Genomic DNA, 24,803 nt, shown 5'->3' on the forward strand with positions numbered 1-24,803 from the left:
CATTGTTTGAAGTGATAATAAAGCTCCACAATGGGTTAAAAGGGTGTAAAACCTTCTCTTACAAGCACTACTAATAGTGAAAAAGTGCACAATACCATGTTTTGATATATTTTTTGGTTAGAAGATAAATGGAATGTTAGTAGTTTGATTTCAGAGATCAGGAGCATTGAAATCAATTCCTTTAATCCTACTAGATCAGTAAAAGTGGTTACATCTGGAAATGCAAAGGGAAGAAACCAAGTTTCAAGCACTACATTTGCATCCACCTCTCAAGCTCCAATTGGGAGCTTTTCATTGAGAAAACCCTAATAGTCAGATAATAACAAGACTTTGCAACACTTGAAAAGATGGTGATCGATATAGAAGTTAAGTCTCTCTTCCACACCAATAGTGTTGGCAGGGGTGGTTCTAGAGATTTTTTAAACAAATTGTAACAAAATATTTGTTATTATTATTATTTTAAATTACATATTATAGTTTAAAGGCAATGACTAACTACTTTGCTATTACCTTTTGTATTATTTACATATTATTACATATTCACATAATTTCATGAAAATGACAATGCATTAAATTGATTTCATTTTTCTGCGGACTTCAAATCGATCTCTTAAATATGACAGCTTGATAATTAATTTTTTTCCTCATTATATACATTTTGAATATTTTTCTTTTTCCTATAATAATATTTTTTTCATAAATTTCCTTTAAATGTTATATATATATATATGATTTTCCTTTTCATATGAAGTTTTTCAAGGATTTCCTTTAAATTTAATATACGGATTTTCAAGTTTTGTTTTTTTTCAAAGTATACTAAGAATTGTTGAATTGAGGCTTCTGTAATCCATAACTATTATTATATGTTAACATTTCTATCCCTTTTATTATAAACTCATATCTCATAAAATTTTTCACTTAAAATAACACATGATAGGTATTAAAATAATATTTGTTTTATCATATTAATATTCCTATATTTAAACAATTTGATTTGACAAATCTAGCCGTTTCTTAGTCAATTTTAGCCGTTTATCATGTCTGACCTAATATAGCCGTTTTTCAGCCAAACCTAGCCGTTGGAATGTCTGCTCTCCCTATTTAATTTGTAGCCATGATCGGATTCTTCAACTTGTCCTGACGATGAACCACACTCGTTGGTTCGAAACGTGTCGACAAATGTATTATCATGTGATTTACGCCGAAAAACTTTTCATATACTAAGAATTTTTAAATTTGTTTTTGGTAATATAATATAATAAATTTTTTCATACATTTCTTTTAAATTTAATATTTATATTTTGTAAATGCGTTGAAATTTCCAACCTATTTCTCTTTTATGAGAGTTTTAATTTAAATTTTTTTAAATACTTATACAAGTTTGCTTCAAAATGAGGGTACATGTTTCATTTTTTTTATTATATATTTTTAAGGAAATTATATATATATATATATATATATTAATTTTTTGAATTATATTATATAATATATTAAAACTTAATTTAGATATAATATATTATTGATTATTATATTAAGAAGCATTTAATATATATATATATATTCTATCAAGTTTTATTAACAATATTGAGAGTGATACTCATGTTAGAGTAGTGATTATGGAGGATTTTAAGCTACTTGTCAAAATCATCATGACTTTTGGTGCCAACATATAGCAGAAGAGTAGTGACTGTACTAGGAAGCTTGCGGCCATTGCACCCCTTAACTTCCAAATGCTCTTCTAACTTAACCATGTAAATGCCAAAAAGGGTAGGGAAAGGGGACACCCTTGCTTAACCCTGATATTGCATTTAATCTCTTTAGACCAATCCTAGGTGTTCTTAAGCTTGGCAACAACGTACTCATGCTTCAGTTAATCTTAATTTTAAAGATTTGATTTTTTTAATATTCAAAGTACTTTATTTCTTTGCATGGCTACCACTCTTCTATTTATGTGTAAAATATTATAAAATAATGAATAATTAGGTAATGTTGGAAAGAAAATAGTTTTCATCTTAAATGTTATAAATTGATCAATAATTAGGTATAGTAGGAGAGAAAATAGTTTTCAAATTTTTTTCCTTGTCTTTCCTTTTTTAATCTCCCATGGGCTCTTACAAAAAACTTCACACTCACTCAATCTTAATAAAAAATGGAACAAGCTCGCCAAGCCTCCTATAATCCTAGTGATAAGCATCACATCTTGGGTGGATCCATCTTCTTCCAACCAATAAGCAGGCTGGCCCCAACTAGCCTCAGTCTAGTTACAACAAAAATATTATTATTAATTTAATTTTGTATAAATTAAAAAATATATTTGATTAATTAAAAAAAAGGATTAAAAATACATCATTAAAAATTTCAAAAAGTTAAAATATGTATATCTTTTTTATTCTTTAAAATTAAATTATCATTTTTAATATGTTCTAGTCAAAGTTTACTTTTTAATTTGTTCATAAAAAAAAATTAATTTTTTTACTAATAAATATAATTTCCATTTTGAAAATTTGAAAATTCAAATAGAAATTAAATTTAAAAAATTTAACTATAATAATTATATATTAAATTTTTAAATCTTATAAAATATAATTATTAACTAATAATTTTTAGAGATAAAAATTAAATATTATTATTTAATTTTAATTTATAAAATTTAGAAATAATATTATTACCATTGTCAACATATTTAATTAACTTATACATTTGTTTTATTTAATTATAAAAATATTTTCTATCCAAAAGAAAAATACAAAACAATTTTTATTAAAGCCAAACTACATAAATGGTTGACAAAATCCTAACATCATTGTCTTCATGCACTAATATATTTATGAACATGTTTGTTTGGTTTTTTTTAATGGAATGGATAAAAATATCTAGATTAATCCAAAACCATTTATATGCTTTAGTAATTTTGAAGGCTTCAATGTTTCAATATAGCCACAACATGATTTTCTTGTCTCCAGAGGCTTTTTAAATTGCAATTTTATATTGAAATCTACCATATAATCTACAAAACTTTATGAAAAAAAGTGCATATTTGCACTACAAAAGAACATAAAGCCCAACTTATAGAGTAGTTACCAAATTAATTTAAGAGCTTCGAGATGTGCTTCTCTGGAAGTGTTTCCTTCCTTAGCCTCTGCAACACCCACTCTCCATAAGCGAGATACCTACACTACCTACCTATGTTGTTTGTTTTTTATATATATATATATATATATATATATATCTATATATATAAGTGGTTTGTTGTATATATTTTATTTTTCTATAGAAAGATACTTTTACTTTTAGCAGTTGTGGCTAGCACACAATACAATCAACATCATAATTACTTTTTTTCACTGAGAAATTGTGATAAGTATTTGTTTTTCACTTAAAGTTGCTCATTAAAATTTGGAAAGACATGGAACTTTCTTAATTCCAAACAGTTATATAACCATAAATACCTATCACAATTCCTCAGCAAAAAAACATTGTTATTATATTGTAATATCTCAAATCAAATATATTCTTGACCACCATAATTAATGTTTCAAATCTTTAAAAAAACTTTCAAACTTAAATTTACTCTAAATTCTTATAAAAAAAAAATATAATTTTCTTTAAACTCAATATACACCTTTTATATATATAATTTTCTTTAAACTCAATAAGCAGACTACTTTAAATATTTTTTTCGGCCAATCCTTCCTAAAAGACTCAAATTAGCGATTCTGTTTTTTCCCTCTCATCTTTTTGATTTTTCCCCATTTTTTCCCTCTAATCCTTTTGATTCTTCGCGGGACTGGATCTGGGACTATAAATATTAATGATTCTTCGCGGGACTGGATCTGCGACTATAAATATTAATGAGTTAAAAGTCCCTGAATATTATTTTTAGTTTTATGATGTGGATTGTATTGAGTGATAGCCCTATTATAAAAATAAAAATATTGGTTTAAAACCATTGTAAATTTGTTCATAAAGAGAAAATTGAAATTGAGAAGACAATACACTGATACTCTCTATCTTAAAATGGTCATATTGCATTAAATTTTTTCGTTTTTCAGTCTGTAATCTAATGCACAAATGCCAGAAACAAAAACAACCTATGGACAAAAATCAGTAGCTAAAATGTAATCTATTATTACCTTCGGTTGTCTGCCAAACTAAGGTTTTACTCCATGTAAATTTCCAGCTGCCTATTATTTTACAGAAGTCCAAAACTTACCATGCCACAAAAAGCTACCCACATGGACCGTTGAGGCACAAAGTTGCAACAGACACGAAACTGAATATACAGGCAGTTGATTAAAAACACATGCGAAGGGATCCTTGCAACAGGTACACAATTTCAGTGGCTCTGGGATGGATGTGTTGTGAGGAAGCTTAAGTGGGATTCAAGCATGGCACTTCCTTCACAGAAATAGAAGCCTGGTGTTTGCAATGCAGTAATCCGGAAACGCCTCTGGATATCCGTGGATCAGCATCGGAATTCTATGAATTTACAGAGCACCATTCTATGAATTTAGAAAGTACTCTGAAACTATCAGCATCGGAATTCTATGAATTTACAGAGCACCATTCTATGAATTTACAGATTACTCTGAAACTATCAGCTGCAATAACGAGATGCGGCGACAAATATGAAAAAAAACAAAAACATACTGCTTATTGTATTGGGAGTAGTCTACCTAGGTGGTAGAATGGCCCGTTTTCCGTCACCGGCCGGAAAATCGTCCGGCTCCGGCCACCGGCAATCCCTCTGCCCTCAGCCACCCTCCCTAGCTCCGCCACCCTCCTTCTCGGCCACCCTCCCCTGACAATCCTGACATTCCCTGACAAAATATGCGATGGGGGCCGGCAATCCTGACATCGCGTCCGAGCTGGAGAGTTATTGCCATTGGAAATTCGAAATTACGATCCCGCGGGCTGCTCACCTTCCTTCCTCCTCCACTCGGCGCCTCCCGCTCTGCAATTCCTAAACTCTGCAGCTCGCCACCCAGGTACAAATCGGATGAACCTCCGACTCTGAAAACCCCACACCAGCTACATTACTGGTATTGTTATTGCTGATCGAAGACGGGTGAATCAGAAGAAGTAGCGGATTGAAATCTAATCGATTACAGAATGGAAGACGCGAGTGGAAGAAGGATATTAGTTGCAGTGGACGAAAGCGAAGAGAGCATGTATGCTTTAAAGTGGGCTGTTGATTATCTACATCTTGATTCCACCGACACTCTCATCTTGTGCCATTCCAAGCGCCTTCTCGGAGCTTATGAAGGGCTCGGAGGTCCTGGTATGTAAGGAATTGTTCTAATTATTTAGTTATTTTATGATTTTGTTTGTGAACAGAGTAATTCTTTTGTATTTCTAGCGTTACCTAGATTCTGCTTGTGCCGGTTTGCCCCTTTCTGCAATTTCACTTTCTTCTGTGGCTGTGGCGCGGGCAACTGCTGGCTTTCAAAGTGCCTCGTTGCTTAATGTAGCGAGGGTTTGGTTGATTTATTTAAGCACCTCTTGGCTGACGCTAGATTGATCAGAGAAAGAGGATCAAAGCCAACCTGGTTCAATTCATTTAAATACTTGTTAGGGTTTATACCTTGACTATGATTCATCATAGGATTTTTATCTTATCCATGTTAAGGTGTTAGTTTCATTTTTTTGGTTGCTAATATGCCTGGCTGATAATACCACAAAGGAATCCCCTGGGATTTTGATCTCGTGCTTGCAGTGAACAGTTCCAAGCTCACCAACTAAACTATTTAGTAATATTAACTTCTAAACATTATATAATAAAAAATTTGTTAGTCAAACTCTAAGAGTGATAGAGGACCAATCTTCAAACAGGGAAAGTGTTACAGTGTTGTATTCAGTTAATTAACATTTCTACTCATTTTACTAGAAAGTGTTCTCTTCAATTAATTAACCTTTCTACTTATTTTACTGAAATTTATGTGATTATTGTATTCATTTTTAATATCTGTTCTAGTTTTCTACCTACATGAAAACTTTGATGTAACCAATTTCTGTAGTGTTTTCATTGTTGCGAACTTCTCAACCATGTTCTCAATCATGTTCCTGTTCCCATTCGTATAAACGGCTGCCATGGTGTCAATGAGAAAAACAATCAAATATTTCCTTATAAGAATAACCCCACCCTAAACCGGGTCAACTCCTGCAAATTCCTCTTTACAGACTCTACACTAAGCAGAGTTACGGTAACTTCACGGTGAATGTAATGTTAACTTGCCTCATTTATAAGGGTAAAAGAGTGGGTTTAGTTCTTATTAAGTTTTAGGTTTAAATTTGATGGGAAAGAATCGAAGATGTAAATTATTTTTGGGGTTAAACTATTTAGGAGTATCTATCCCAACTTTACTGGTAATGAAATCCTCTGATGATAACATCCTACTGTGAGTAAATAGTTCTTCATTCCATAGATAACTGACCTGAAACTAAACTCAAAATAATGAAAAAAAAAAAAAGGCAAGCAAAAACACTTTACTCATTTATTTAAATGCATCTGGAAGCTAGAAAATTGTCATCTAAGGCCAGGAATGATAAATAAATGCATCTGGAAGCTACAGAAAATTGTCATCTAAGGCCAGGAATGATTCTTTTGGTTCTACAGTTATATTCGTGTTGTTCTTATTATTTTATTCATTGTTTTGTGACTGTGATGAGAGCAGGCTTTGTACTTACACCGGAAGTTGTAATAGCTTTGGAGAAACATCAAGACCATGTTGCCGAGGCCGTCATGCAGAAGGCGAGGGATATCTGCAGCGGGACTCCGGTGCGTTTTCTGTACATTTTATATCAATTTAATGGGTTCTTAAGAAAAAAAACATAAAGGAGGGTATGCAATCATTGCAGTGAAAGATTAATTTGAAGAAAATACTATGGAAGAAAGCATCCAAGGTTAAAGGTGTTCTGGTCATTGTGTTTTGCAGGCGAAAGTGGAGGAGAAGATTGTAAAAGGAGATGCGAGAGATGCACTGTGTGATGCAGTGAAGAAGGTGGGGGCAGATTTTCTCGTCATTGGCAGCCATGGTTATGGCACTTTCAAAAGGCATGTCTGCAAACACCATCAAGTTATTATCAGCTACTGTTTGTTTGCAAAGCTAGGGGATCTTGGTGGTGCATGGTAGGGGATTTTGGGTGGAAAGTGTTCAATAAGATTTGATGTTTTTTACTGGGTTCAATTTCCATAAATGATAGGTTTCAAGTCATTTAAATTTTGAAGAAATTTGATTCTTTTCTAGATTAGTAAAAAGTGACAAATTAGATTTCCTTGTGTAATTAGATTAGGAGAGTGCAATTCTTGTGTATGGATAGCTGTTTTTGTTTTTGATTTTTTACAAGTGGGGAGTTGTTTTTTAATATGTATGTTTTCTCCTTTTGTTCTTTATGTTTTCATGGTGGATCCTTGATGTTCTAATTATAAGGTGTTTTGGGAGCATGATTGCAGAGCATTTTTGGGAAGCGTCAGCGACTATTGTGCCCACCATGCAAAGTGTGCTGTAATGATCATAAAGAAGCCTCACAGCTGATCTGCAATTTAGCTCCTGGAACACTCTGTTTTGGCTCTGCTTTGGAGAGTATAAACCATCCAAGGCATTTTGATGGTCTCCCTGTAAAGAATAAATCGGTTATCTCTTTTTCTTTCGTTATTTCAAGGCTTTGGACAGAGACCATAATTTCATTTTCGAATCCAATACCAGATTTTCTTCAAATAATAACAGGGTTTTGTAATTACACCTACATGCTTCGTTTTTCATTCAGTGTGACATTGGGCTGTTTGTATCATCGTCAGCTGCTAATGGGATTTTCTTCAGAATCCTTTATCCCTAACTCTTGTAGTTGTCCAGGTCAGAAAAAATACATAAAATATTTTACTATATTATTTTCATTGATTTGGACGGTTTGTTGTGCTATTAATTAGTTTTGCAAAGGTGAATATTTTTTGTTGATACGTTCTGCTCTAATATGTGAGATTATTAATGTTTAACGTACTATTCTTATTATATGCTTTTGTATTAAATCTATTATATGAATAATGAAATCTTTAAACAAAAGAGATGTTTTCTGAGTATATAAATATATTAATTTGTGTTATTTTTTTTTTTTTTAATTTGGATTTGTTTTCATTTTTAGAAAGGCTAAATTTTTTGGAAAATGGGTAATACCATAGAATAATCCAAAATCATTATGCACTCTGGTATACATTAAAAATTAATAGATTTTTTCTCTTTTGCACAAACTCAAATTTTTTTGGAAGATGGTTGATGTCGTATTAATAATTCAGAATCATTATGCAATTTCATATACATTCACAAGTTACGAATATATTTTAATTTCGGTAAGTGACATGGTCTAAAGCATATGATTTTATACATGTAGCAATTTGGAACTGAACTTTCTTAACATTATTTGTTGTTTTACTTTGTACATTGTGAGTTTTTTGTTTTTGCAAAAGCTTAATTGGTGGAAGATGGTTAATGAGATATTAATAATTTAGAGTCTCTATATATTCTCATATACATTGTGACCAGTTTGAATTCATTTTAATTTTGTCATCTTATTTTAGTAAGATGATATGGTTGAAAGTTTGTGGTTTTATGCATATAACAATTTGGAGCTCAATTCTCCTACATTCTTTGTTGTTCTACTTCGTTGGATATGAAGTTTCTAAAAGGCATGAAATTTGAGATGCTATAGTTTTTTTTGTAGTTTTTCAAGTGGTTTGTGAAAATTTTAACTTTTGTAAAGGAATTCACAAAAGTGCAAGTTATTGTGATAAAGTCCAAGAATGACTTTCTTTGTATGAGAGGAAATGAGAGGGACGGAAGAAAGATTAGTGCGAGACAAAATAAGGCGTCCTGTAGACGATGCAAAGACAAAATTAACACAACGACATATATTGAAAAGTTTAAAAGTAGTTGGAAATTAGGAAGGACAGTGGCATTGAGACATTAAAGGTAGTTGAAGAGAAAATGAGTGTTCGATGTTAGAATTTCTAGAATTGAAACAAGAGTTGGGATATGAGGAATTAATGAAGTTTTTTTTTTTCGAAAGAAAAAAAACAGACATCCTTCATTAATTAGATTAAAGAGGAGTTACATAGTCTTGTTTCTATGAATTGTGAGCCCAATATCATCCTCCATTATAAAAATGTCCACGAATTGGAAAGGTGTGCCGAGGGCGATCAAGAATCAAAATGTCAAAAAATTATCAAGGAGTCGCTGAGAAGGTGAAATGGATGGACTAGCATGGTCCTGCGTGACATATCTTGAAGAAACAATGTCAAAAACATCAGTGAATGGAAATAAATCCAGCAATACAACAGAGTCGGCCTGAAAGCTAGATAAAGGAAAAAACCAAGCAAAAAGAAGGATGAAGTCAAAACTCAACCATCCACCAAATGTTTGAAGTGCATCAGCCTTGGGAGGAGAGAAAATCCCTTTATTAGTTTTATTGGTTTTATTGGAATTGACCAAATAATAGTGACAAGGAAGCACATTTGAACCAATCTCTTAGTGATGGAAGCATATTTGAACCAATCTCTTGTCAAAGGTTGGAAGCAAACAAAATACCCTCCATAGATATAGATCCAATAATCTTTCAAATTCATATGTTTTGTAAGATGGTGTTTTGATAAGACAATATATTAAGTTATGTATAAATCAAATGGCCTCTATTGCTAAAACCCTAAAATTAATTCTAGAATATAATAATTTTGTTGAAATCTTTAAGAACTTTATAATTTTCAGGGAATTTGTTTAAAAAATTATGTATTAATATATTAAATAGTTTGATTGCAACTCTCATTTATATATATATATATATATATATATATATATATTAAAAGTATTTTAATTTGTTTCAAAAGAGATTAATTAAATAAAATTAGATTCCCTTATTAAAAATGGAAAGCAAGGAAATATGAAAATAAAATGTAAATATAAAATAAGAGGAAATATGAACGTCATAATATGTAAAGTTATCTTGTGGTTAATTTTCTTGTCAAAATTAAAAATAACGAAAAATAAAATATAAATGCAAGAATGTGAAATTTGAGATATTTATTTAATATATGATACAATATAGTGATTAATTTTATGAAATTATATATATATATATATAAAATGGAAAGGTAATTTGAAAATTCATTTTGTTACCCATTAATTATGTCTATAGGCATGTTTGTTTTGGAATAGGGCTTCCAAAATTTAAATTTAATTATCAATAATTATTCCATGGATGGTAGGGATTTATCTTCCACAAAATATTTTGAAATATTTTTAGTAGTAGTCACAAATAGGTTGATATTTTTCTCAAAAGTAGTCATGGCATGGAATTTGCTTGTGTTAATCTAGTTGCATGGATCATCTTCTATGACAAATAAGGATTTCTTTTTTCTTTATGAATATGAAAACTGCACATTTGGTCATTATGTTATTCTTTATCTAAAAATTGCACGATTTTATTATTGGTGGGGAGATACATACTTGAAGAGTTTTCTATTGATGTTACAAAACCCATAATTGGGCTTGTCTTGTTTTTCTGACCTGGACAACTACAAGAGCTAGGGATAAAGGATTCTGAAGAAAAACCATTAACAGCTGACGATGATACAAACAACCCAATGTCAAACTGAATGAAAAACAAAGCATGTAGGTGTAATTACAAAACCCTGTTATTATTTGAAGAAAATCTGGTATTGGATTCGAAAATGAAATTATGGTCTCTGTCCAAAGCCTTGAAATAACGAAAGAAAAAGAGATAACCGATTTATTCTTTACAGGGAGACCATCAAAATGCCTTGGATGGTTTATACTCTCCAAAGCAGAGCCAAAACAGAGTGTTCCGGGAGCTAAATTGCAGATCAGCTGTGAGGCTTCTTTATGATCATTACAGCACACTTTGCATGGTGGGCACAATAGTCGCTGACGCTTCCCAAAAATGATTTGCAATCATGCTCCCAAAACACCTTATAATTAGAACATCAAGGATCCACCATGAAAACATAAAGAACAAAAGGAGAAAACATACATATTAAAAAACAGCTCCCCACTTGTAAAAAATCAAAAACAAAAACAGCTATCCATACACAAGAATTGCACTCTCCTAATCTAATTACACAAGGAAATCTAATTTGTCACTTTTTACTAATCTAGAAAAGAATCAAATTTCTTCAAAATTTAAATGACTTGAAACCTATCATTTATGGAAATTGAACCCGGTAAAAAACATCAAATCTTATTGAACACTTTCCACCCAAAATCCCCTACCATGCACCACCAAGATCCCCTAGCTTTGCAAACAAACAGTAGCTGATAATAACTTGATGGTGTTTGCAGACATGCCTTTTGAAAGTGCCATAACCATGGCTGCCAATGACGAGAAAATCTGCCCCCACCTTCTTCACTGCATCACACAGTGCATCTCTCGCATCTCCTTTTACAATCTTCTCCTCCACTTTCGCCTGCAAAACACAATGACCAGAACACCTTTAACCTTGGATGCTTTCTTCCATAGTATTTTCTTCAAATTAATCTTTCACTGCAATGATTGCATACCCTCCTTTATGTTTTTTTTCTTAAGAACCCATTAAATTGATATAAAATGTACAGAAAACGCACCGGAGTCCCGCTGCAGATATCCCCCGCCTTCTGCATGACGGCCTCGGCAACATGGTCTTGATGTTTCTCCAAAGCTATTACAACTTCCGGTGTAAGTACAAAGCCTGCTCTCATCATAGTCACAAAACAATGGATAAAATAATAAGAACAACACGAATATAACTGTAGAACCAAAAGAATCATTCCTGGCCTTAGATGACAATTTTCTGTAGCTTCCAGATGCATTTATTTATCATTCCTGGCCTTAGATGACAATTTTCTAGCTTCCAGATGCATTTAAATAAATGAGTAAAGTGTTTTTGCTTGCCTTTTTTTTTTCATTATTTTGAGTTTAGTTTCAGGTCAGTTATCTATGGAATGAAGAACTATTTACTCACAGTAGGATGTTATCATCAGAGGATTTCATTACCAGTAAAGTTGGGATAGATACTCCTAAATAGTTTAACCCCAAAAATAATTTACATCTTCGATTCTTTCCCATCAAATTTAAACCTAAAACTTAATAAGAACTAAACCCACTCTTTTACCCTTATAAATGAGGCAAGTTAACATTACATTCACCATGAAGTTACCGTAACTCTGCTTAGTGTAGAGTCTGTAAAGAGGAATTTGCAGGAGTTGACCTGGTTTAGGGTGGGGTTATTCTTATAAGGAAATATTTGATTGTTTTTCTCATTGACACCATGGCAGCCGTTTATACGAATGGGAACAGGAACATGATTGAGAACATGGTTGAGAAGTTCGCAACAATGAAAACACTACATAAATTGGTTACATCAAAGTTTTCATGTAGGTAGAAAACTAGAACAGATATTAAAAATGAATACAATAATCACATAAATTTCAGTAAAATAAGTAGAAAGGTTAATTAATTGAAGAGAACACTTTCCAGTAAAATGAGTAGAAATGTTAATTAATTGAATACAACACTATAACACTTTCCCTGTTTGAAGATTGGTCCTCTATCACTCTTAGAGTTTGACTAACAAATTTTTTATTATATAATGTTTAGAAGTTAATATTACTAAATAGTTTAGTTGGTGAGCTTGGAACTGTTCACTGCAAGCACGAGATCAAAATCCCAGGGGATTCCTTTGTGGTATTATCAGCCAGGCATATTAGCAACCAAAAAAATGAAACTAACACCTTAACATGGATAAGATAAAAATCCTATGATGAATCATAGTCAAGGTATAAACCCTAACAAGTATTTAAATGAATTGAACCAGGTTGGCTTTGATCCTCTTTCTCTGATCAATCTAGCGTCAGCCAAGAGGTGCTTAAATAAATCAACCAAACCCTCGCTACATTAAGCAACGAGGCACTTTGAAAGCCAGCAGTTGCCCGCGCCACAGCCACAGAAGAAAGTGAAATCGCAGAAAGGGGCAAACCGGCACACGCAGAATCTAGGTAACGCTAGAAATACAAAAGAATTACTCTGTTCACAAACAAAATCATAAAATAACTAAATAATTAGAACAATTCCTTACATACCAGGACCTCCGAGCCCTTCATAAGCTCCGAGAAGGCGCTTGGAATGGCACAAGATGAGAGTGTCGGTGGAATCAAGATGTAGATAATCAACAGCCCACTTTAAAGCATACATGCTCTCTTCGCTTTCGTCCACTGCAACTAATATCCTTCTTCCACTCGCGTCTTCCATTCTGTAATCGATTAGATTTCAATCCGCTACTTCTTCTGATTCACCCGTCTTCGATCAGCAATAACAATACCAGTAATGTAGCTGGTGTGGGGTTTTCAGAGTCGGAGGTTCATCCGAATTGTACCTGGGTGGCGAGCTGCAGAGTTTGGCGAGCTGCAGAGTTTAGGAATTGCAGAGCGGGAGGCGCCGAGTCGAGGAGGAAGGTGAGTGAGCAGCCCGCGGGATCGTAATTTCGAATTTCCAATGGCAATAACTCTCCAGCTCGGACGCGATGTCAGGATTGCCGGCCCCCATCGCATATTTTGTCAGGGAATGTCAGGATTGTCAGCGGAGGGTCGCCGAGAAGGAGGGTGGCGGAGCTAGGGAGGGTGGCTGAGGGAGGAGAGATCGCCGGTGGCCGGAGCCGGACAATTTTCCAGCCGGTGACGGAAAACGGGCCATTCTACCGCCTAGGTAGACTACTCCATTGTATTGTTTTTGAAAAAGGCGCTGTTATTTTTCAAAATTTCATTTTCCCGCGCTCAACAATTTAAACTCAAAGGACATGGTATCATGCATGGCATCACTTCCGCCATGCTCCGATGACATACACGGATACCAAAAGGGTGCATCAAGTACTATCCTGTATTTTACTGTCTTAGACGCATTAACGAGCTGCCGACGGAGGGAGGCTAACATCACATCGAATCCCTGATCCTGCCATACGGATCTCGATCGCTACAGCTTACGCAGAATTTTAACATTGCGTTTGGCGGTAGCCGAAGTCGGAAGTTTTCCCGGTCGGCGGACATTCCCGGGCAATTCCTCCGTCTCGGTAGAATACTCCGAATATAACATCCGAATGGGACTACCATACCATTATGACGTGACCACCTAGAAGCATCTTCATCACAAGAAAATCGACTGTAGCATCAGCTAACGAGTCTAATATTTCCTTCTGTGCAGTTGCAATTTCTTTCATTCATTTCTACCTCTTCTTACGGCTCATTTTCCCTCCATTCTTTTACCTTCACTGTTGTTGGCATTCGCAAATTATCATCATGCAGGCTGCTGCAGATATGCTTTCCACACTTCCAGAACCATTGCTTGGTCTCATCCTTTCTAAAATTCCAATTAGGGAGGCCGTCAGATGCTCCGTTATATCGAAGAGATGGCGATTCATCTACGCTCAAATTCCCCGATTAAATCTCTTCCCCCATCTACTTTTGGGCAACCGATATCCAGATCCTGTCTCTGTTGCAACGGCGGAGAAAATAATCTTCAATCTTCTGTTTTCGCATTCGTCAAATCTGGAAGCTTTTCATTTGTTCGACTACACTTGCGAAATCAGAAGCTGGTCTTTTACTCGTCAAAGCGCATGGCAATGGGTACGGTACGCAGCCTCTAAAAATGTGCAAAGCTTGTCTCTCAGTGGTTCTTCGATATCGCGGGCAGACGAAATCGTACCTCCTGCTCTTTTCTATTGTACTCGTCTCACTACGCTCAATCTCTACAATTACATTCTCACCAGTATTCCAACCCATTTCTCCGGATTCAATCATCTCTTTACTTGTTCGTTCCACAGCATGGAGTTCACAGATGAGTCTCTAGCCCGCTTTATCTCTCATACTCTGATCCTTTAGGATCTTAGTTTATTCGAGTGCGTTGGCCTAAAGAAGCCTGTTATCTCCGCTCCCAACTTTACACATTTATATGAACAGAATCTTCTTGTGCTTGTTATTGCCAAACTTTTTCTCTATTTAAATGGATTATTAAAAAAATTATTTACAATTAACATTGATTAGAAGTAAAAATCAATTTATAAAATTCAATTTACATTTAGGACTACCATCTCAAAACCCAAACCCTCTAAAACCCAAAACAAAACAATCCGCTAAATAAATGGTAAACCTATATATGCAACCGCCATTTACAAACATTTTCCATTCAGTTAACCAGAGATTTCAATGGCCCTAACTTCAAGTTTATGCTGAGGCTACTTGGGCACAATGACAGTTAACACGTCGTTTTCCATTGAAGCCTTCACATCATCCACCTTGGTATTTTCTGGTATCCCCAAAGGCCGCAGAAATTTGCCATAGGTTAAGTACAAAATCAACATCAATATTGGTTGGCAGTTGCCTTTTTTAGTAAACACTTGTATCACATAACTTGCATTGATGACTTCAGTTAAATTTTGAGTCCACAAGACTTTGAAATGTCTGTTTTGTTTTTCTTCTACCACCATTAACGATAGCTATATTCTAAATTTCTAACTGCAGGCTCTCATAATTAGTTGAATTCTTGTAAAAAGGCCATGAGAGACGAAATTAGGTGCTTTGACAGTGAAATATAATTAATTTTTTTACAAAATCATAAATATTTTTCTTTGAAATTGTGAATATGGGTCAGTAAAAAGTGTGAAATTATGAATATGGGTCAGTAAAAAGTGTGAAATTTAATAAGTAGATCTGTTTTGAAATTCTCAAGCTGGTAAAAAAATTATTCAAATTTCAAGACCAGTCCATGTTTCCCTGAATTTTTTTTCAATGAAAATGAATTCATTATTTAGATGAAAAATATTAATTACCAGGGAATATTATTTTACCTTCATATAATAAAGATGTAAAAACAGTGAGTCAATTTATTATAATTTTTTCAATGAAAATGAAAAATATTAATTACCACGTGAATATTATTTTACCTTCATATAATAAAGATGTAAAATCAATTTGTCAATTTATTGTATATTTTTTTAATGAAAATGAATTCGTATATAATTTTTTTTATTTATAATATGGGAGCCATAAGTGCTCAAAAAAGAGTAAGTCAATTCGTATATAATATATATTTTTTTTAATATGCTAGCAAAACTTTATATTTATATATGTCTTTAATACTATTTAAACCAAATAAAAGATTAGTTTTTTTTATTTGCTAAAACATTAGATGACTGAAATAAATAGAATTTAAACCAAATAAAAGATTAGTTTTTTTTATTTGCTGAAACATTAGATGACTGAAATAGATAGAAAAAATAGGCACTTTATTGTAAATATTGAAAAACTTTTACCTAGACTAGAAATTATTAAATATTTTAAAGAATTAATAGGCATATTATTAAATGTTATAACGAATAAATAGGTATATTTCTTCGTTAAGCCGTAGTCTAACTAGCAGGAGCAATTGCCTGGAAAGTTATGGAAATTCCGGTCATATTTAGAGAAAATGCGCCAAGGATTTTTGTAAATCCAAGTTATAGTTGTTAAACTTCAAAATTTTAGGTGTCCTAGACGTTTTTGATAGTGCTAAATCCATTTCCACCATCAAAAACACGATTCAAACACTGCCTCTACAAATTTTTTTGAAAATTTTTTTCTCGGATTCCGGCCACTTTTAGTGGTCCGGGCAATTCCTCCGCGTCGGTAGACGACTCCCTTGGTTAATATCTTTTCTTGAAATCAGTGCAAGATTAATTTTTTAATATGTTTTTAATTCATGAATTGAAATTCATATATACTAATTAATTTATTTTTATTATATAGGTATTATATATAAAAAAATGTCTTAAAAAAAAGGGAATCAACTTTCTATCAAAAATTTCTTTGGATGGTCTAGTACATCTTAAGTTTCACGTGATTTTGATCTAAATGAAGATTTAGATGTATTGGGGCATGATGAAGAATTTGATATCTTGGGGCATAATGAATAACGTGATGAATGTACTTTGTGAACATTTACATAGTTCATACACATTATTTTTTTGGTTTGAAATTTATTTCAGAGCTATTGTTTTTGTAATGGGATTGACATCAAGTGACTTAAACGGAAAACATGGTATGTGTGCTTCAATTTCTGTTATGTGAATTTTTTTTGTTTAATTTTAGTTGAACAATATTTACATTCACTATTTTCATGTAAGAGTAATTATATATATATATATATATATATATATATATATATATATATATTTTTTTTTTTTTACTTTCTAATATATATTTTTGTTACTTTTTAGAAATAAAAAAATTACAGAGATGTAGATACATATTTTCTATTTATTTTCTCACTATTTCCATGTTAAAGAAAAAAAGTTGAACATTTTAACTATCTGGAAAAATCACAGAAATATCATTAACAAATCTCAAATGAAAGTATAACAATTACACTTGAGTTGATTAGTACAACACAGCATGAAAATTTTGCAAAAATTAAATGAAACTTATACAAATAAATATTACAAGTCGTGATGGCCATTTAAAAGTAAAACCGTCATAAAAATATTCTCTGACAGAGAGGAGCACCGAGGAGCACCGTCAAATTTAACCCCTGGTCACATTACATAGAACAAACATAAGCTTTAAGAGCACACAAAACATGGCACATAAATAAGGCTAAGATGATTTTAAAACTGGAATTAATTTGATGATCTAATTAAAAAGAAGACTGCTTAGTACGGCAATCGAGACTTGTACCATCTTTATCATCCATGCTTCAATTTAATGAGTATGTGCCAAGGCGGCGGCGCCCGAATGAACCATATGTACTTTCAGTGAGATAAAGCCGCTGACATTAAACATAACCAGGTCACGGCCACCTATCCGGCAGTTCCTATTTCCAACCGTATTGTATTATAAATGCTCCCTTACATCACTGTCATTCCGTGGGCATAGACTGTACTACAAGCACGCTGACACACCTGAATATTTCTGAACAAACGCTTTCCGGTAAAACCTTACCATGGATAACCGCCATGTACAATACATAAAACTATACCATGCTATGCTATGCATCTGGACGCGCATCTGAGATGTGACAAGCTGAGCATGCATGTTATGCATGTTACTCCATGTTAACCGAACAATTCAAATTCAAATTTGAACTGGTGAACCCGCCCCGCCTAAGTTCGAAATTTGAACTGGTGAACCCGCCCCGCCCAAATTCAAAATTTGAACATCGATAATTGCTATACCTCGCATTTCAGCGTGTCTGGCATCATAGTTCAGGGTGGGCACGAGACATACATCCGGAATTCCTTCCTAGGGCAGCGCATTACAGGCAGGCAACCTCTGCGTCACTGTGGAGGTAGTTACAAATAATTCCGCTCTCTCTCAGCAATTTCACATCTTTTACTCCGTCGATCATACCGTTCATGAAATCGATATATCGCTTGAAAACAAGCGCACCAGACGCAGCAGAAGCTTCGAATGCCACCAGATTTCTGAGGATTACCTCTGTGTTGGTGTCCAACTTTACTTTGGGGAGGTAAAGCGTTGCAGTTTTCTCATCAAATTTGATTGTGGTGAGGTCACCATCAGTAGGAGAGAATTTCACTCCTGCAAAATATAAATCGGCCACAGAAGGAATATTCAGTTCGTGTCGAGAGGGCGGTATGATCTTAACAGACGATTCTTCCCCACTTCCCATTGCATCTTTATTGAGTCTCTTAAACGAACTCAGAAAAACTTGCAACGGCAACTTCATCGCAAATTGCGCAGGCCTCCAGTTAAGCAATCGCCGAAGCAATTCCGTGAGAAATCGAAAGGGGCCAACTTTAATAGAGGAGACAGTGTCCCAGAGCGAACTGAAGGCTTCTGTAACGGTTGAATTATCCTCTGAATCAGTCGAATCATCTGTAACGGTTGAATTATCCGCTGAATCAGGCGAATCATTTTCTTCCTCAATTAGAATTGGAGTAACGGTTGACATGTCCGCTGGATAAGGAGCATCCTTTTCTTCCTCAAATCGAATTGGAATTTCAATGTTGGAAAGAGGGACAATACAGTAGTACAGCGCCTCCAGCATGTGCCGTCTTTCCTTTATACGGAGATTTGAACTATCAGGCAACTTGAAACTGAAAGGCGATATTTCTTCGAAAACCAGACGTAGCAGGCTGGATAACCTCTCCTCTGCCTTAGCTTTACAACCCAACTTCAAGTCCAGAAGCTTTCTCAGTAGAAAAAGCGGCAATTGATTTTCGAGCTTCATCAAATCTTTGAAAATGGAATTGTAGAGGGCACTGGTGCCAATCTCGCGTCCCAGGGGCTCGACTTCCCAGTGAGAGCTTTGGTCAGCGTGTCTGACATAAAACTGCAAACACTCAAGAAGGAAGACAGCGTCCAGAGCCATGATCCACGCCAAGGTCTCTTCCTTATAGTCCACGACCATGTGATAGCAGCTCCGGATTTGCCAGTCGTATTTTTTAAATTCTTCCACAACGACAGACCGAAACTTTGCTGGTCTTTTCATTTTTTTCTCAAATCTGTAAGCAGAGCGGAATTCCTTCAGAGGGCAGAGCGGAATTATTCGTAACTACCCATTTGAAGTTAGCATCTAGTTTTGTTTTTTCTTCTTTTTAAAATGGTTTTGATCCTGAGCGTGAGAGATAATGATTTTGAAAAGTTATTCCATTTATAAATTAGGAGTAATATTTACAATGAGATTTATATATAAATTAAATTTGAGTAGGAATTAGTTGTAGATAAAGACGTCCTCGTTGCCTAGAGCAAGCGATCGCAAACACTGTTTAGAGCCAATTCCCATTGCCTTTGTGGAGGCTTTGGAAAATAACGTCTAACACACAAATCACAATGCAGATCAAGTCAGTAATTATTTATATTATTTTGGTCTTCCAAGGGATAACAGTGCAATTTTTTTTATATTATTTTGGTCTTCCAAGGGATAACAGTGCAAATTTTTTTATGTATTTTCTGATTCTTTGGTTTCACGTTTGAAATAAGAGCCAACAATTTTAATTTCCAAAAAGCTTTCATTTTTAATTTTGAATTCACCTTCAATTTCATTTCATTTTAAAATTTAAAGCTTTCAGATGGTTTCACGTTTGGAATGAATAATGGATGGAGAATTGAATTTCTGAAAGCTTTCAATCTTAATTGACAAGGGAGAATGTTTAGAAGATTTGTAATTTGAAGTGAGCATCTTCTAACCTCACGGAAAAGAGTGGACACATCTCGTTTCATTCTTCTACGTCATTTTAATCCGTGGCGTGAGGAAGATCGTTCAGTATAGAAATTAGGGTCCAGTTAATGTATACAATGATTATTATATATATTCTAAATTAGAAAAAGAAAAGGGTAGACATATTTCCAAGTGATTTCCAATTTGTGATTTCGGATTTGAAGTGTACCATGATTATTAATATATATTATGATTTAGAAAAAACAAAGTGTCAACACATTTTAAGTCATTTACAATTTGTGATTTTTGAAAAATTATTCTCTGTGCCCATCCTTTTGCCTTTCTCATTTAAAAGGAATTATAATATACAAAGGGATTTAATGCAACAGATTTGGAAAAGTTATTCCATTTTCTTGTTAAATGAAATTTCTGGCTATGTTATTCTTTTTTTTTTTTCCAATAAAAGCATGGTCTAAAATTAAGTTATTCTATTTTCTTCTTAAATGAAATTTCTGGTCTTGTTTTTCCTTTTTTTTTTTCAAATAATAACATGGTATAAAATTATATTGAGGTTAAGAGTTATTAAGTTATTTTTATTTTTAATTACATTTAATATGAAGAATTAAAATTAATGTAAAAATTTATTTAAAGTTTTTTATATATTTTTAAATAAGGAGCATAGTTTAAAATTGTATTTAGATTAATGAGATATTTCGTTATTTTTAATTATGTTTAAAATAAGGAATGATAATTAATGGATATATTTCATGAATACCTATAATAATTATGTTATATCTTTTAATATTTTATTAGAAATAAATATTCAATTGAGATTATCTTACATGCTTCACTAGAACTATTTCGAAAAAGCACCCTTGAGCTAATATAGTATAGTTGTGGATTATTTCTTGGAAGCTCATAGACAACCAATTTCTACTTTTTTTTTTAATATCTTATTATAAATAATCAATAAATAATTTACTTAGTATTTAAGGCAACTGATTAAAGTAAGTAAAGGTGTAGATTTAATTATATTAGATATGGACACCTTTTTCTCACACACTCGTGCAAGTGGGCGCGCACACACACACATATATATCATTTTCATTATTTTTTCCTTTTTAATTGAGAAATGCATTTATTTTGACAAATGGAATGGTTATGTTTATTATATTTCTTTATAAAAATTATTATTATATAAATTATGAATTAAAATAAATGTAATGATAATGTTTTTAGAAAATTTATAATATTATATTTTGTAAAATCGGATGGATTTTATATTTTACATCTAAATTAATTTCATATTTTTTATATTTTAAAATATCTATAAAACAAATCTATATTAAATATGGATGTAGAAAATTGTACACATATATATTAGTTTTTCCATAATTATATGGATTTTGAATTATTTTTAAATGATATTTTTTAAGAAGGAAGTATAAGATAATTGTTTGTATTGCTGCAATATTTCCCTTTAAATGAGGAATAAATACTTAAAAATTGTGGACAAGGAATACAATTGTGAGGCTAATTTCACAAAGAAAATTGATTGTTTTTTATTTTTAAAATAATAAAATTAGAAAAAACCAAACCTTATATGTAAAGAATTGGTGCAACATTTAAAACTATTAACATAATGAATATTTATATTTTTTACCATGTAAAGCTCACTATGAAGTAAGTCAAAATATAATCTCTCAAGGTAACTATCTAGTAGCTCAAAACATAATTTTTCGTTAAATTTATAAGAGAAACATTCATCATTGGATTTTTACATTAATAATTTTATGGCAAGAAAAATATAATATAAATTAATATCTCTTTTACAAATTACAAATTTGATATTTATATAAACACATATATGTATGCTTGCTATTTCACCAATTATGAATATTTGTAACATGTTGTATTAGTTTGTCTAGACAAAACATATTGAAGAAAAACATGTTATTATGTTTTATACATTCATAACATTAAAGGGGCCGACCTCCAAGCCCGCCTAGACCCTGAGCTCTAACATGAAGGTGGGACTAGTGCCAAGGAGAATAGAGGGATTAGAATACCATTAAGAAATTTGTTATTGTTGATTGGGAGAGCTGGCTAGGCATCGTTGTTGAAGGACCAGAGTTCTAAGGCACCTCCTGGTGGTTCAAGATTCCTCATAAGCACCTGAGTGATTCTTCCCAAATGAAATAGGTTCATCAACCAGAAGCTTCCAGTGGTTTCTTCAGCCTCATAGGCAGATCTTTCTCTCAAAAACTAATCACTAGCAAGCCTCCCGGGAGGCATTTCACTATGCAAAGAACTTCATCTCACTTTCAAGAGAAGAGAGCCCATTAGCAACAAGGTTCAACACTATTGTCAAAATGTCTATGGGTATACATAAGATATGTTCATATATAGAACTTGTGCATGTACGAAAGATGTGTAACTATCTATCCAGGAGCATTTCAAAAATGTCTGAAAAAATACAATTGAAGGACAAAGAGAACTCCCCAAGCTTGTTTCATCACAATCTAATCAAAACCATTGTCCTTTACCAGCTGGCACAGAAAGGTATGGCTTGGGAAGCCTTTTTGGAAATAGCCCTGAAATGGCATGAAGAACATGCAGCATCTCAGTCTCCTAGTGTGCCAAAACAACAAACAGAGGTGGGGTCCTCTAGCAAAATAATGGAGAAGACTCACTTGCGAAACCTGAGGTGACTAAAGTGTATATGAAAGGATAGAGGCTTGTGTTTTCTTCTCATGGAGACAAAGGGGCCAAGCCTTCTTCATCGACAAAGTAGGAACCAACAGCAAAAGAGAAAGACACAGTTGAGCATGAGTTTGAATTAGTTGATTTAGAGGTTGAGGATCAAACTTCAAACATGCGACAAACAATAAAGGATAAGGAATATCAAATCGAGGCACTAACAATCAATTTGGAAAGAGCAAAATATGTCATGTCATTCCTTGAATAGGAAAATAGTTAGCTCAAAGAAAAGGAGCTGATCCTAGAAGGAAAAATCCAAGTTATTCCAGCAAGTTGGAAAAGGCAAGGAGATCATAAAATCAAGTGATCCTGAAGCATCAAAGGGGAAAGGAAAGAGGAAAAGACCAAGAACAAGAGGCCTCAATAAAGCTTTGCAAGAAGAGCAAGAACACATTTTGTTGAATGAAAACCTTGACCTAGAGGACATGATTACCCTTAAGGTCCATCAAGACAAGGAATATTGGCTCAATAGGGTAAATGAACACTTGGAGAAGCTCCTTGAGAAGGGAAACATGGATAATTAGTTGCTCAGACACATGGCGCGTAGATCCCTATCATGATCATAACTACGCCAAACACGTTGTGTTCAGTGGATCAACGCTATTTGTGCAACTATTAATCTCCATATCCATTTAAATTTTAGGAATGGTGCAACTATTAATCTCCATCTCCATTTCAATTTTAGGAATGATTGAAAAAGGGTTAAAAAATATCCTTTATGTTCTATAAATTCAACATATTAATATAAATTCAATAATATATCATTTCAACATAGTGAGTAGGTAGTTAAAAATGTTAATATTTTTTTTTATGTTAGGCCTAACACCTACATATCTCCTCATAATGAAATGTAGAGAGTTACTCCACACAACGATTTATATTTTCAAATCATAATATAGATAATGAATAAAATTATTCATTTATAAATTACATTTTTTTTAGTTACAAATTATAATTCTTTTTAAAATTATTTATTTTTCATAATAAATTTAAGGTTTTTGGTTAACGTTGTTTGATGCCTGAAAATTCTCTCGAAAGGTTTCAAACGTCGATTTGCCAAACTGGTTCCTACTGATAGAAATGGTCGTGTGAGTTGATTTCTCCACTTTTTCCACTCTAAAAGAATCGACATGAATGAAAAACAATATAATGATCCAATCCACGTCAACGATGTGGATGTTGAGGATTGAGTTACAATTTCCATGGTAGATGACATGGAAGTTCATATTTTTAACATACTGATAAGAATACATTAACATCCAAAAACATAAAAATCTAGAAGAATTAGATATGACTGCGGGAAGGATAAAATATAAACCAAGATTTGGATATGACCTAGCAAGCCAAGGTGTCTGGCTTGCAAATGTGGTCCAATATCATGATGAGACATGGGTGTGAAACTACTATGTGTCAATTGTATGAATGTTGATGTGGCATAAGATGGTACATCTTATGAGTTCCACAACATTGTTCCTAGAGCTTATAACGAGATGAGAAAGCTCTCGATGAGCAGAAGATGATAATGACCTCCGATTGGGTGCGTTACGTTGTGTATGCTTTGAAACCTTGAAATCTTTGGCATTATGAAATAACAACCCATATTTGTTGGGATTTGGCCACAAACCACTTGGTGAAAATATATTATATTGTTGAGATATGAATAGACAATATGTGACTCATATTAAATTAAGGTCATCAAAAATCAACGGGGTTACCCTCTACAACGATTGTCCTACTGACTGGAGTTATCTTCCTTCTCTTATTCTGTCATAGGTTCAATCATTCCATAATGTATGTAGAACAATCTATTTGTGCACACAATAATAACTATATATGAATGATTTGCTTCAACTAAATAA

At 33.1% G+C, this 24,803-nt stretch overlaps 4 protein-coding genes across 4 annotated transcripts; 2 read left to right on the forward strand and 2 right to left on the reverse strand.

Annotated features, from left to right (window-relative positions):
• The first annotated feature begins 5,010 nt into the window (after nucleotides 1-5,010).
• On the forward strand, nucleotides 5,011-7,898 carry LOC149144683 (universal stress protein PHOS34-like). The gene is made up of 4 exons (XM_089449650.1): nucleotides 5,011-5,281; nucleotides 6,675-6,778; nucleotides 6,936-7,054; nucleotides 7,454-7,898. The coding sequence occupies exons 1-4, from the start codon at nucleotides 5,113-5,115 to the stop codon at nucleotides 7,533-7,535; spliced, it is 474 nt and encodes a 157-aa protein (XP_089305776.1). The 5' UTR covers nucleotides 5,011-5,112; the 3' UTR covers nucleotides 7,536-7,898.
• Nucleotides 7,899-11,251: 3,353 nt separating this feature from the next.
• LOC149144684 (universal stress protein PHOS32-like) lies at nucleotides 11,252-13,411 on the reverse strand. The gene is made up of 3 exons (XM_089448102.1): nucleotides 13,122-13,411; nucleotides 11,628-11,731; nucleotides 11,252-11,470 (listed from the first exon to the last, which is right to left on the reverse strand). The coding sequence occupies exons 1-3, from the start codon at nucleotides 13,288-13,290 to the stop codon at nucleotides 11,273-11,275; spliced, it is 471 nt and encodes a 156-aa protein (XP_089304228.1). The 5' UTR covers nucleotides 13,291-13,411; the 3' UTR covers nucleotides 11,252-11,272.
• Nucleotides 13,412-14,330: 919 nt separating this feature from the next.
• LOC149144685 (F-box/LRR-repeat protein At3g26922-like) lies at nucleotides 14,331-14,912 on the forward strand. Its single transcript, XM_089452232.1, has one exon. It carries the CDS (start codon nucleotides 14,331-14,333, stop codon nucleotides 14,910-14,912), a length of 582 nt encoding a protein of 193 aa, XP_089308358.1.
• A 3,406-nt stretch (nucleotides 14,913-18,318) lies between these two features.
• Nucleotides 18,319-19,515, reverse strand: LOC149144686 (putative UPF0481 protein At3g02645). Its single transcript, XM_089452233.1, has one exon. It carries the CDS (start codon nucleotides 19,513-19,515, stop codon nucleotides 18,319-18,321), a length of 1,197 nt encoding a protein of 398 aa, XP_089308359.1.
• Nucleotides 19,516-24,803: the final 5,288 nt, after the last annotated feature.

The sequence above is a fragment of the Pinus tabuliformis genome, chromosome X (genome assembly GCF_031772625.1).
Source record: "Pinus tabuliformis cultivar Carrire ecotype Pingquan chromosome X, CPIR1, whole genome shotgun sequence".
NCBI classification, from domain to species: Eukaryota; Viridiplantae; Streptophyta; class Pinopsida; order Pinales; family Pinaceae; genus Pinus; species Pinus tabuliformis.